Source organism: Cibotium barometz, chromosome 51 (genome assembly GCF_041138505.1).
Source record: "Cibotium barometz isolate CiBa-2024 chromosome 51, ASM4113850v1, whole genome shotgun sequence".
Classification (NCBI taxonomy): Eukaryota; Viridiplantae; Streptophyta; class Polypodiopsida; order Cyatheales; family Cibotiaceae; genus Cibotium; species Cibotium barometz.
In genome coordinates, this window is record NC_141096.1 from 44,804,697 (window position 1) to 44,818,494 (window position 13,798).

Here is a 13,798-nt window from a genome sequence, read left to right on the forward strand (position 1 = left end):
GTGGCAGACGCAGTCCAACATCCATCAAAGTTCGTGAATCACACATTGAAAAGATTGGACGCATCCAGGATGTGGAGTATGAAATTTTGAATGTTCTTGAATTTAATAGGTAGATTTCAAGGGCCTTTTTTAAAATACCTCTGCAACATCTTATTATTCCAGAAGGAGTTTAAATTGGAGTAAGCTAGCTGACAGTGCTCGTGAAGTTTTGAACAGGGCTAACAACATGTCAGCATTTTTTCTTGCAGTACCAGGAAGCGTCAGTCTGTCATTTGCCGTTCTCCGGGTGGTAGATTAATACTGTACTGCAAGGTATGGTCATTAGACCTGTAATGGTTTAAGTATCCTGTAGAAGTCAAATGGTTTAATTACCCTGCAGTGGTAAAGTGACTGCTCTTTTGCCAATGGGCGTGTAGCCTAGTGGTGTGGGCTCGTGACTTGGGGAGGGGAGGTCCCGAGTCCCTGTAGGCTTCTGTTGGTATTGTGGCCGCTTAGCTGTCACAAGTTGTAATGCCTTTGGGCAGGAACACCAAGCTACCTTTGGGTTGGTACCAAATTGCGACTACAGAAGGAACTATTCAAGGAAAAAAAGTGACTGCTCATCTGGATTAATTGGGCATATGTAGGGTGCGGATTCTGTCATTTATGAGCGATTGGCGGAAAATCGGAATTCTTGCAAAGAGGTCACTCGAAATCATTTGGGATATTTTGGAGCAGCTGGGCTCCGAACACTTTGTTTAGCTTATAGAGATCTGAACACTGGCATGTATGAATCTTGGAACGAAAAATTCATACAAGCGAAATCAGCGCTGCGTGATCGGGAGAAAAAAATGGATGAGGTTTGCTTATTTCTTTGTGATAGTTTCATATTCTTGAATGTACGACCAAATCTCTTTGTATGGATGTTTTGATATAACCTGAACTTTTCAGTACAACAATGGCATTATGTGCGTGTGTGTGTGTGTGTGTGTCTGTGTGAGAGAGAAAGTTGTGCAAACCCGAAAAATGGTGACTTTTATGGTCTTATGTTACTAGCATGAAGCCAGATGTGATATCTTTCCAAGAGCACAATCAATATGAATTTACTGATCTCAATTGGGTTACTTTGCGGGGTATAGCATTTTTTATGCAGGCACAAGGGACTACTCTGGTGTGCTTATCATGGTCCACAATGAACTACACCCAACTCTTGCATTCAATGATCTAGCTGGAGGCTCGTTGGATGTACAATGTTTGTTGCACGGGGAAATTTTTGAGTTTGCTACAGTCTATGCACACATAGCGTTAACCAAGCGGGCTGCCTTATGGGCTGCAATTAGAGCTTATCCATAGTTGCGCAATGCCTTTATCTATGGCGATTTCAATAATGCGCCCTCGTTGGGAGATAATTCCTCGGGGCACTTGCATATGTTGGCCTTCGAAAAGGTTGCTTGGGCAAACATGGTTGATGAGATACATGCACTAGATTTATGGCCACATATCAGACAAGGGATGCATGGTTCCACTTTCTCGCATTTGGCCATATTTTCTTACCATGCTAGGTTGTTAAATGCAAATCAGTATGATGAATTTGTTTGCAAAATGTGGAGTGACTATGCATTGTAACTATCAAATCATGCTCCACTATGGATGGGTCTCTATTTTGGATTGCCAATAGATGATATGTCCTTGTATAACAAACGCCTGTTGCAAATAAACAATAGCCATCTCTTACATGACTGCTTTCAACAAATGGTGAAGGATATCATCTCTCTGCTAGCCGTTGAGATGTTTCGAAATCCAGATGTTGCATGGTATAGATTTGTGACCCGTATGCAAGCTGTTATTCAAGATTATGGCAAAAGCTTTTTGTATGAACGAAGGCAAATGGTAATAGAAGCCAAAGTCAAATGCTAGGTCTTGCAAGAACTGGCTTATGCACGCCCATTACAACTTGCTGAGGAAGAAGCTCTTTGTATTGCTAAAGAACAATTGGCTACAAATGACAAGAGAAAACTAGAAAAATGGAAAGTGAGAGCTAGGGAGAAATGCTTGTGGGGTAAGGGCTTCTCCTCTAAACAATTCTCCCGACAGCTTCATCATGCCTGACAAAAAGATAACATTAGAAGGTTAAAATGGACACAGGAAGATGGACGTCCACAAAACGAGAACTTGCAGATGCATATGCAACTCACTTTGCAGCATTCTTTGCTGCCCCACATCCCCCTTCGTTGCAAATGCAGGCCGCTAGCGAAGCCTTGTTGGTTCATGTACATCCAATAGTCCTTGGATGATGCGAGTACTATGGAAATGCCCTTTGATGAAGCAAAATTACAGCAGGCTTTGCATGACATGGGGAGATGGAAAGTCCCCCCATTGGATGGACTAACAGTGGAATTCTTCGTGCAATTTTGGGACCAATTGAAAGTGCCATTGCTATATATGATAAATCTTGCATGGGAAAATTGGGAATTGCCTTCCTCTTGGAAAGACGGAATGTTAGTTCTCTTTCCAAAAAAGAGCTTGTGTGAGTCTTTTGCAGAATGGAGACCCATCACACTCATGCTAGTGGCATACAAATTGGTTACAAAAATGCTGGTTAACCGGCTCTCGCGTGGGCTTCAGTCCCAAGTTGAGGAATATTGTTTACTGGCTTTATCAAGATAGCCGAGCATCGGCCATTGTGGATGGAGAACTCACAAAGGCATGGAGCTTAGGTAAATCGGTATGCCAAGGCTGCCCCTTGAATGTGTTACTATATGCCATTGCCACACATCCATTGCTTTTACATATGGATCACCTTTTCGCCACGCATACTTTGTATGGGCTGGTTTTGCCATGAGGTCAATTTGTGGGACAGGCATATGGAGACGATTCCTTCTTTCTGCCTCGAAATGATCTGGATGATCGTAAGTTTGTAATGGAAGCACTTGACCTCTTCACATGTGCAGTAGGCCTCAAAGTCAATTTTAGGAAATCCAAACTCTTGCCAATGAAACAGGCATGGAACACTACTGCTAATGCACAGGCAGACTGGATATTACAGCGCATAAAAGGAAAAATGATCTGGATGATCTTAAGTTTGTAATGGAATAGTGGATATCCGCTGGCATGGAACACTATTGCTAATGCACAGGCAGACTGGATATTACAGCGCATAAAAGGAAAAATGTACTACTAGAAGCTTTCCACTTGGCCTTTGCATGTGCGCTTGAGAATAGTGCAATCCATACTCATTGCATATATTCAATTCTTTTGACCTCTTCTATTTTGGCCAAGGGATCGGATGTCGGAAATATTAGAGTTCTTTTGAAAATCAAAACACCATAAGAAAGCACTCAGGCTATTGTCAATGGCAAAGCTATGTATATGCATGGTGGACTGAACATCCTCAACATACATATACATGTCCTTGCACGGAAAGCTACTCTGTTGTCAGATTTCGCAGCACAGTGGCAGCCTTGGTCATGGATGCTAGCGGCCATGTGTGTTAGAATGAGATCCTTGGGCTTTGGTGACTAGACTACTACACACTGGAAGGTGGTGTTTGGTCGTTTTCTTGGAAAGATACCCAGGTGCACATACATCACGCACCTTATTTAAGACTGGAAGAAAGTATCACAGCATGTGACATGGAATGGCCTTGACATGGTGCAAGGGAATTCGCTGAGGGTTGAAAGAATACATTAGACTGTGGCTCTTGCCCGCCCATTGGCTTTCACACAGCCAAGGAAAGCTTTCTTCCTGGCAAAAAAGGGAGTAATTGAGATCCATGATGTATGTGGTGGACTAAGCTGGAAACATTAAGTCCTTCCCTATGGCTCGACGTAGTTTTGGATTGGGTATGCAGTTTAAATCTTTGTGGCGTGAGATGTATGAGTTGTCGTCGCCCTTTGCACCAATGCCGCCGCTTTGTATGCATGACCGCCTGGCTGACTGGAAATTCTTGGGGGTGTCTCTGGATATTATATCAGCTAAGAATTTATATGTGAGGCTGCAGCCACCGCCATGGATTACGCCTGTATGTAATGACATGTGGCACTTACAAAAACCATTACTATGGTGGAGGAAATGTTTAAGAGGCATCTGGAGGAGCTTCTTGCCATTGAAAGAACGCCTGTTTCTCTGGAGATGCATGCTTGGAGTTCTCCCAGTGGATGTGCTTTTGCACTCACCGTGTATCTGTGCATCGTCATGATGCTGTTGTGGTGCACAGATCGAGATAGTGTTGCACTTTTTTGGAGCTACCCACATTCTAGACTGCTCCTGGACAGGGTTTCAGCTTGCTTGCGCATTACATTTCCCGCACACTTTTTTGAGAAACAGTTACGGAAATTTGGAGTGTTGACAGTGGTTCCCTGGCCTTATGTTGCGTTCTTCTCTTGGGTACGGTTCTGGGCTCTGTGGACAATTTTGACGAGTTGGAACTGATTCATGTTCTGACAGCATATGTTAGACACCTTCTCCTTCTTTAGGCTCTCCTTGCGACAGAAACTGCATTGTTGTTATGCCAGCCAGGATGTTGATTTGTAGGCTTTCTCACTTTTCTTTCATTGTTTCTGAGGAACTCTAGCATGGGTCCTTTTCGAACTTACCATTGTACAATTCATATTCCTTCGTGGGTTTTCACCTCACACAGAGGTTTCCCACTAGTAATATATCAGTACTAGAAAAAAAGTGTGTGAGAAGAAAGAAACAAAGATATATTAAGCGTCTATTAAAGACCCAATGGGCCTATGAGACCAAAGTGATACAATAATGTCCATGGCATATCTCGCAATGGAAAATAAAACAAAAACAAAACATAGCTATCTCACTGGGGTGATACAAAACTGTCCATGGAAACTCATCATGAAATACCAGGAACAATGAACATGAGAGGAGCATCAGCCCCCAATAGATAGTATACAAAATATTGGATGGAGAGAGAGAGAGAGAGAGAGAGAGAGAGAGAAATGAAATGATATATTAACGCCCTCAAAAGGCCAAAATGACCTATGAGACCAAAAAGGTTACAACAATTGGTGGATCTGATACAATGTCTGTGTAAGAAAAGCTAAAACAACTAAACAACTAACTGAAACTGAAACAATAACTATGAGGAAAAGTAAGGTACTAGGAGCTCCTAATGGATAACATGTGGGAAGGAAAACTCCAGCAACAAAGGTAAGCATCATATACATCACTATCCAAAGATGTCTCTCATCGGTCGATGGCGGATATCCTCAATGTCCTCCATGGTGAGTACTCTGATTGGACGCCTCCCATGCCGTGCTAGTGTGGTCCTGATCCTCTGTTGTAGTCTCCGCCGGTGTCGAGATGGGCCTCCCATCTTGGGGCGCCTGGACCGCCCCAGCTCTATAGCCCGATCAATCAGTGTAGAGAGAGAGAGAGAGAGAGAGAGAGAGAGAGAGAGAGAGAGAGAGAGAGAGAGAGAGAGAGAGAGAGAGAGAGAGAGAGAGAGAGAAATGAAATGAAATGAAATGAAATGAAATGTTATATTAACGTCTTCAAAAGGCCATAATGACCTATGAGACCAAAAGTTACATCATGGTGGATCTGATACAATGTCTGGATAAAAAACCCCAGAAAATGAAAAATAAAGATGAGAGAGAAATGAAAACGAAATGAAATGTTATATTAACGTCTTCAAAAGGCCATAATGACCTATGAGACCAAAAGTTACATCATGGTGGATCTGATACAATGTCTGGATAAAAAAACCCAGAAAAATGAAAAATAAAGATGATACTACTGGTACCTAGAAAATGAAACTGGAACTGGAATATAGCGAGGGGGGGGGGGGGGGTACGCTATGGAGGTGAGTGGAATATAGTGAAGGGATACAATATCATGTGGGACGGAGGGGTACACTATGGAGGTGCCTCCATCTCATAGTATGTGCCGCATCGGACACTGGCGGATCTCCTCAATATAGAGAGAGAGAGAGAGAGAGATTAACGTCTGCAAAAGGCCAAAATTGGCCCATGAGACAAACAAGTAGTACAATGATATTTCTTTAGTCATCAAAAGGGAAAATGTGGAGTGAGAAAGAAATGTACAAGTATGACAACACGACCATAGGGGACTCAATGGTGGTGTACAAACGAGAGGGTGTGGATGGAGTACTAGGGCTACTAATGCATCTCTATATGCTGAAGGGGTGATACAAGTATGATATGTTATCTTCTCCTAACTCCATCCAGTCCCATAGTCTGGGTACAATATGTCATACATCCGATCTGAGGATGCCGTAAATGCTAGAACATGCGTCATGGATCAGAGCGAAAATGTGCCAGCTGCTCCTCGACCTCCTGCTGGTGTCGAGACCGGATGGCCGCGATCTCTCTGTGGTGTAGCCGTGGTGTCTGGTAGCCGGCTAGTCTGGGTCGTCGCCTAGCTTGAATCTCTTCCGCTCGCTGAGATGTCACTCCCAATGTATGTGGGTGGGCTATTGGTGCCAATCTCTGGAAGAAGTCAGTCAACTGGGACTGTCTTCCTCTGCTATGATGTGCGGGTGTCTGAAGTAAGATCTCCTTGTGTCTCTGTAGTGCTAGTAGTAGTCTGCCTAGCTCTCTCTGGTCCGATCTCTCCCAGATCTGTCTAAGTGATGTGGTCCCTCTAAAAACCTCAGGATAGCATGCCCTAATCTCCTGCAAACCACCACACTGGCAAACAAAATGCTCCTCTGTCTCTACCCCCGTCTGGCATAATCTGCAAATGCGCTCTGCTTGAGGGATGCGTGCTGCTCTCCCAGTCTCGATGATCTCTATTTGGTGTGATGAGACCCTTAGTCGCCCAATGGCTACCCTGGCTCCATGTGATGAGTGGACCTCCAAGTATCGTGGTCACTGGATGAAGCCATCTGTGGAGGTGCTCAAGAAGTGGTCTCTGTAGTAGAGCATCTTCGTCGGGAGTGGCTGACTGGGAGATAGCCAAGTCTCCTGTATGTGGCCCTGCCAAATGTCTTGTCTCATGACTCTGCTCCTCTCTGTCTGAGAGAGGCGTTTGTGTGGTGCAGCTAGGTCATACTGTAAGGGTGGTAATCTGTCAATATCAATCTTGTGTGATGATATCCACTGTACCACCTGGGAGTACCATGACCAGGTATGTCCCTCCTCAGCAAGGTGTCTGGATGCCTCAAAAGCAGCCCGAGATACCTGATTTAGTGGGAGCTCCCGCATCCTGTGTATAAAAGATATAGTCTGGAACATGGCCTCTACTAACATAGGTGGTACAACAAACTCCGCTCGAAGGATATCATGTGGTACTGAAGGTTTGCTGCGGATCATCCGTGAGAGCATCAAAATCTGAGGGCGCTCTATCTGTGTCCATGAGGATGTAGCCAAACCTGGTGCCCATACTGTTGCTGCATACATCAATGTTGGAGTAACTAGTGTATCAAATAGCCACCCCTTAGTACGGGGCTCCTGGAAGTGTGCCTGGTGACACTGGCGTTCCAAAATTGCTAGTGCTGCGTACCCTCGTGTCACTCTGTCTCTGGCTGCCTGTGCCATAGAGAATCTCCCTGATGAGCTGGTAAATGTGACCCCAAGGTATACATATGAGCCCACCACCTCTACCTGTCCCCGGGCTAGTGTAAGGATAGTCTGGCATCTGACTGCTGCTGATGTATGAAAGACCATAACTGTGGTTTTCCCAAGGTTCACTGTGAGTCCTCGCTCCGCACAGAAAGTATCCAGAGCCTGTAGATGCCTTTGTAGCCCTGTCCGAGTATCCGACACAAGAATGATATCATCAGCATATAATAGAATGTGTACAGTCGTACCTGAGATGTCAATCCCAGAGCCTCCTCCGTGTATGATGTAGTATGCTACCTCGTCGATGTATAAGCCAAAGAGTGTCGGGGAGAGAGGGCAGCCCTGCTTCACACCAATGGTGTTGGCAATCATATCTGATAGTCCCCTTGGGCATCTAACTCATCCAAACACTTGCTCATATAATCTGTAAATCCCCCACATCATGTCGGGGGGTATGCCCAGTGTCTGTAAGCGGTGGAAGAGGCGCTCTCTCGGGACTGTGTCGAAGGCTTTGCGGAAGTCCACAAAACAGCAATAGAGTCTCTGTCTCTGTGCCCGAGTTTGGTCAATCAGGCATCTCAGGGTGAAAATGTGATCAATAGTAGAGAAGGCTCGCCGAAAACCTGCCTGACCAGGGGCACGAAGCCCCTCCCTCTCAGCGTGTGTGCTCAATTCTGCCTCCAGGATAGCCCCATAGAGTTTGGCCAAGGTATGACCAATCATGATAGTCCTGTAATTACCGGGGTCCAACATGTCCCCAGCTTTGTGGATCGGTACAATAGTTTGCATCGTCCACTCAGCCGGGAAACCTTCTACCAGAGCCCTGCTAAAGAGGTAAGCAATAAAAGGAGAGAGTGTGTCAGTTGCATAAATGAAATGCTCACCCTGTAAGCCGGTGTGATCCTCAGCTCTCCCATGTTGGAATCTATGTATAGCTCGAGATACCATATCGGTAGTAAGGAAAACCGATGAGGTCGGTGGAGTCTCGGTGGGGCGAGGGATGAGTGGCTGGTGCGGAACATCATAAAGCCCTTTTGCATAACTCTGCCAGCCTTGAGGATCAGTAATCGGGGTGGGGGGGCATGGCTCTCTGAGTTGTCACCAAGCAGTGGCTGCATCTTTGCTCATGAGCATGTGGTAGATGTCCCAGTATCGAGCCTCCTCATATGTGCGTCGCTTCGGCGTGTAACCCTTTCGCTATCTGGGCTCGGAGATGTCGATGAAGCTCTCTGCACTCATTATCATACCATCTATTCTGGGGCATGTCCCTGGATCTAGGTGGCTTCCCTGTCTGGAGATGGTGTGGAAAGCTGTGGCTAGCTGCTGTGTGCAGTGTGTGTGAAAGCTAGGCCGTCAGTACATCGATGGGTGCTGTAGGGTCCATACCAAAGAGGCCATCATGTACTTTTGAATCATAAACGTCTGCAAGCTCCCGGGTAAAGTGGAAGATGGTACGAGATGCCTGAGTGGTCGGGGGTGGCAGATCAAGAGAGCTCCTAAGAGAAAAAGCCAAATAAGTATGGTCCGCACCAATGGGGCATGTAGGGATAGTGAAAGAGTCTATCAGGTCTGTGCTCCCCCGCGAGCCCAATATGTAGTCCACAGTGCTGCTGCCTCCTGATGATGGGAAACATGTGAGTCTTCCCGATTCTGGCCATTGTGACATCCCGTTATAAATAACGAGATGGTGTCTAGCTCCCAGGTCTAGTAGGTGTTGCCCATAACCTGTACTGTCTGGCCCACTGTCCTCTGACATCCTCGTGGTCCCTGCATCTACATCGTCTAGTGCCTGCAGGATGAGGGGATCTGCGAAGTCGAATGATTCACACTGTCGATTCTGTGTGCGTGCATTGAAGTCCCCCATCAGGAGAACCTCCCCCATGGTTGAATAGTGTAGGATATCTGCGGATAGAGTGGCGTATGGAGACTCACTAGGAAGGGTCCCTCTCTCCTCTCCTCCAATCTGGTCCTCCATGTGACCTGTGTTGAATCTCGACCCCTTCGGCGGGAAGTAGCATATTGCCAAGTAAACTGTTCTCACCTCTGAGAGCTGTAGGCTAATCCACATGTAGCGTGCCTTTGGGTCTCTCGACACCACCCTGATACGCTGGTGTAGTGCTCGTCTGAATAGTATAGCGATCCCACCTGATACTCAGGAAGTGCCCTGTCGCATCCCTTGTCTATACACTGATTCCCACTGGTACCCTGTTACCCGTGGTAGGCCTCTCTCTGGGCTCTCATGTGTCTCTGTCAGAAACATGATGTCCCGGTTCTCCATAACCTCCTCTAGTCTGCCTGGATGTGTCCATAGAGCCCCATTGCAGTTCCAAACTGCTGCATATATCTCCTTGTGCTTCTTGATAATTTCCTGTGTCCCATAGGCCATATGGCGCTATGCCACCATCTTGCCCTCTATGTATACATGGCCGTCTCTGTAATGTGCCTTTTTCCCTTCAACATGTGCTGCTTTAATTTGTGGCATGCATGATTTCCTATGTTGTCTTTGCATCCAAGTTAGGTCATCAATGTAGATGGGGTCCCGTGGCAGGTTTCTCCAAATAACTCTCTGTCTCATGATAGTTTGCCTCATAGTCACAGGGGACGGAGGGGACGGAAGCTTGGAACGCCGGGACGGCGAAACGGGACGGCGCAGGGACGGGGACGGCAGGGGACGGACGGACGTCCCCCTGGAGGCGTCGCTCACAAGGGACGGTGAAGGGGACGGCAATAGGAACGGGGACGGCCCTGTGGGGGGACGGCAGGGAGCCATCTGTGGTTTATTTTGTCTGTTTCTAGCCGTTTTGCGGGGCCGTTTCTAGCCGTTTGGGGTAGCCTTGAGCCTTTGAGGCTTGGGCCTTGGGCCTTGCCTCTCTCTTGCCTTGAGGTTTGGCCTTTAGGCTTGAGCCTTGGGGCCTTGGGCCTTGGCCCTTGAGGCTTGGCCCTTGCCTCTCTCTCTCTCTCACTTGCCCTTGCCTCTCTCTTGCCTATCTAATATCTATATAAGAACAAGGCTACAAGGCTACAAACATGGAGTTTAGCGTAAACGGCCCGGACCCCCTGCAGAGAGGGGCTCACGCCCCCCTCCGCACCTTCCCCCAAGTAGGCTGGTGTGAAACTGCGCGCCGCAACGGACCCAAAATTTACAGCCCATATGCAGTAGGTGTATAATAACTCACCACATATGCATGTAGCCTGGTTGGCAGTGTGCCAACCTTCTCCAGAATCTTCTCATGCTATCTGGCCACAATCGGCCACCATCCGGTGTTAATACGACTCAAAAGCTTACCATTTTATGTAAATTTGTGCTCATTTTGATGTACTTCCAAAGTAGAATAAGGGAAGAGTAGAAAAACTTAAAAAAAAGTTTTTTTTGAGTGCCGTTCCCTCCCCCGTCCCCGTTCCCTACTTATGGCCGTCCCCCGTCCCGTCCCCGTCCCCGTCCCCCGTTACCGTCCCCCGTTCCTTGTGACTATGGTTTGCCTGCTCACTTCGTCTGTGAACTGTAGCACTAGGGCTTTACTTTGGGTGGGGTCCTTGGGTGGGGTTGTCCTCCATATCTTGGTGAATGGAAGTGGTGCATCCTCCGCATGGCCTAATTTTATGCATAAGTTTCGGCCGTCCGCCTCAGGGGTGCACCCCTCTGTCTCTGGAATACCTGTCACGCGTATGTTCAGGCGACGGATTCTCCTCATCTTCTCTTCATCTAGTGTGGATTGGACCATGTGCGTGTCCTCTTGTACTTCTTTCTTAATGTTTTTTTTGACCACTTCCACTCATCCTTCTCTTACTGCTTCCATCTTGCCCTCCAGGGTTTTGGTAATCGTCTGGGTGAGCTCCTCCTTCATGCCTTCTTTGTCTGCCTGGAGGATTTCCCCTTCTTCTGGGCGTTCTTGCAGTGAAGCTACTTCGCCTTTAAGCTGGGCAATCTCCTCCTGCATTGTTTCCTTTTCTTTCTTCCATGTTTCTGCCTCAGTCTCCAGCTTAGCAATGCGATCGAGGAGGCTCTTCTAGACAGTGTTGTGGTTGTTGTCCGTGGTTTTCTTCAAATCCTTCAGTATCTTTTCGAGCGTTTCCATATGTGCCTCCATGACGTTTCTTCTGTCGTTAATCCTTGTGGGTTGAGAGAGAGAGAGAGAGAGAGAGAGAGAGAGAGAGAGAGTTTATTAACGTCTTCCAAAAGACCGAACTCGGCCTATGAGACAAATCAGTGTACCTGTGTGGGGTATCCTCTGTCATCCCAACAAAATGAAAAAGTACTGAACTAAAAAGTTGAATCTGGGTGTGCAATAAGTACAATGAGTGAGGGAGAGGATGGAGCTCTACTACTAGGAGAATGCAAAGCTATATGCATGGAGTATACAATCATGATATGCAATCTAGCTAGCTCCATCCTGTACCATACTGGGGGTATAAAATGGTATACATCAATGAAGGTGGTGTCCACAGCTCCCTGCTCTGAAGCGAGCCAGTCGCTCCGCACCCTCTCTATGAAACTGAGCTCTGATCTCTCTCATCTCTCTCTGGTAGAGGCGTGGTGTCCGAAAGCTAGGTGTCCTCTGTCTCCTGCGGGCTCTGAGTGTCTCTGCTCTCTGGAGAGTAATTTCCTGCTGTGTAGGGGCTGGGAAGTGTATATGTCTGCCATGTCATGTGTGAAGTAGATGGTAGTGTGTGGCGTCGGTATGTGGGGGGCTGGTGATACTGGTGATCCGGCTAGTGAAAATGCCAAGTATGTATGATTTGCCTCAATACGGCGAGGTGGGATGGAGAATGAGGTGACAAGCTGTGATGCCTCCAAAGACCCCATAATGTAGTCTACCACCGTGCCTCTGGTCCTTGTATGACCCCCATGTGGGAAGCATGTCAGTCCTCTTGATCCTGGTCACTGTAGCATCCCATTATAAATATCGAGACGATGCCTGGCTCCGAACTCTAGTAAGTGGTCATGTAAGATTCCTCCCCAGCCTCTCAGGATGTCCAATATTTTTCCCTGTAGTCAAATCCCTCTTCAGAAATATAAAAGATCTTGTTTCTACCTGTTTAGACCTAGAGAGAGAAAATATTCTAGAGAGAGATTATTGAGATTTTGGATATTTTTGGATAGAAAAATATCTCTTCATATTTAATTAAGTTTCTCCGAAACAGAAGTTCAAAAAGATTTTCAGAAGGTGCATTCGAAATAAATTATAATCTATTCAAAAGGCCTTATCCCGGGGGTCCAGATTTTCTGAAAATTTTAAATTAAGGTTTTGAGGGGCCAATCAGATTCATCAGAAATAAAAAAAATCTCCCCAAAAATTAGTAAATACTCACAGTTTGCTTGGTTAGAGGCTCACTTTTTCTTATAAATAGAAGGCTCCCCCTTTGTTGAAGCTTAATAGTGTTTTTTGCACCGATACTCCCTAAGAGCCAAAACTGTGAATTTACTCATAATTCATTTGTTTTTGACCTTGCCTCTTCTAAAGATTGGTGGCCACTCTTGTTTCAAACAAGAGAAGATCCCTCAAACCATCAAGCCAAAGGAAAGCTCTCAAATTCCTTCATAAGTTGAAAATTCTCCCTTTTTTTTCTGTTCATTTTATGGTTTTTATGATTTTTGTCTTCTCTAAAATGAATATGATGTTATGTCTCATTGAAAAAAGGCATTCCCCTCTCTTCTTTACTAAATCCAACCATTCTTTATCCTAGATGAATGATTAATGGATAAAATCAAGTTTTTTATAATGTTTCTCTTAAATAAGTAGAAAATATTTACATTAGAATGATTTAAATACTCTTGGTGAAATTTTAATTAATTTTAAAGAGTTAAAAATTAAAAAATGGTCAGTCATACAAAGGAGGTTACTGCGAAATTTTCTAAAGTTGTGTAAAATAAGTTTTTTTTTTAATTCAAAAAGAGTAATTCCCATCGTATATGTATTCTTAAAGTGTTATTTTTCATCCTAGGTATAGAAAGATGCATATTAAAAATATTATATAAAAAAAGTGTTACTTTCTTTAGAATTAAATTTTATGCATAGAAGGAGGCATATTGAAATTGTTATTTTGATTCTAAAAGTGTGATTTTCATCATAAATGATTTTTATGCATGAATGGATGCATAAAAGAAATTCTTTTATATTAAAAGTGTGATTTTCATCATAAATGATTTTTATACATAAATAGATGCATAAAAAAAATTCTTTTATATTAAAAGAGTAATTTTCATCATAAATAATTTGTATACATAAACATATGCATAAAAGATAATTTTTATATTAAAAGTGTGATTTTCATACTAG

The 13,798-nt window shown here is 45.1% G+C and overlaps 1 protein-coding gene and 1 pseudogene across 2 annotated transcripts in view; one reads left to right on the forward strand and one right to left on the reverse strand.

The window, feature by feature from the left end:
* The window catches only part of ALA3 (aminophospholipid ATPase 3), a 122,440-nt gene that overhangs the window by 79,109 nt on the left and 29,533 nt on the right, over window positions 1–13,798 (forward strand). For both annotated transcript variants that reach the window (XM_086788043.1, XM_086788042.1), the window contains exons 17-19: window positions 8–109; window positions 249–312; window positions 627–839. In XM_086788043.1, the coding sequence (XP_086644169.1) occupies window positions 8–109; window positions 249–312; window positions 627–839 (379 nt within the window). The remainder of the gene's footprint in view (window positions 1–7; window positions 110–248; window positions 313–626; window positions 840–13,798) is intronic.
* On the reverse strand, window positions 6,148–8,546 carry LOC147609669 (uncharacterized; annotated as a pseudogene).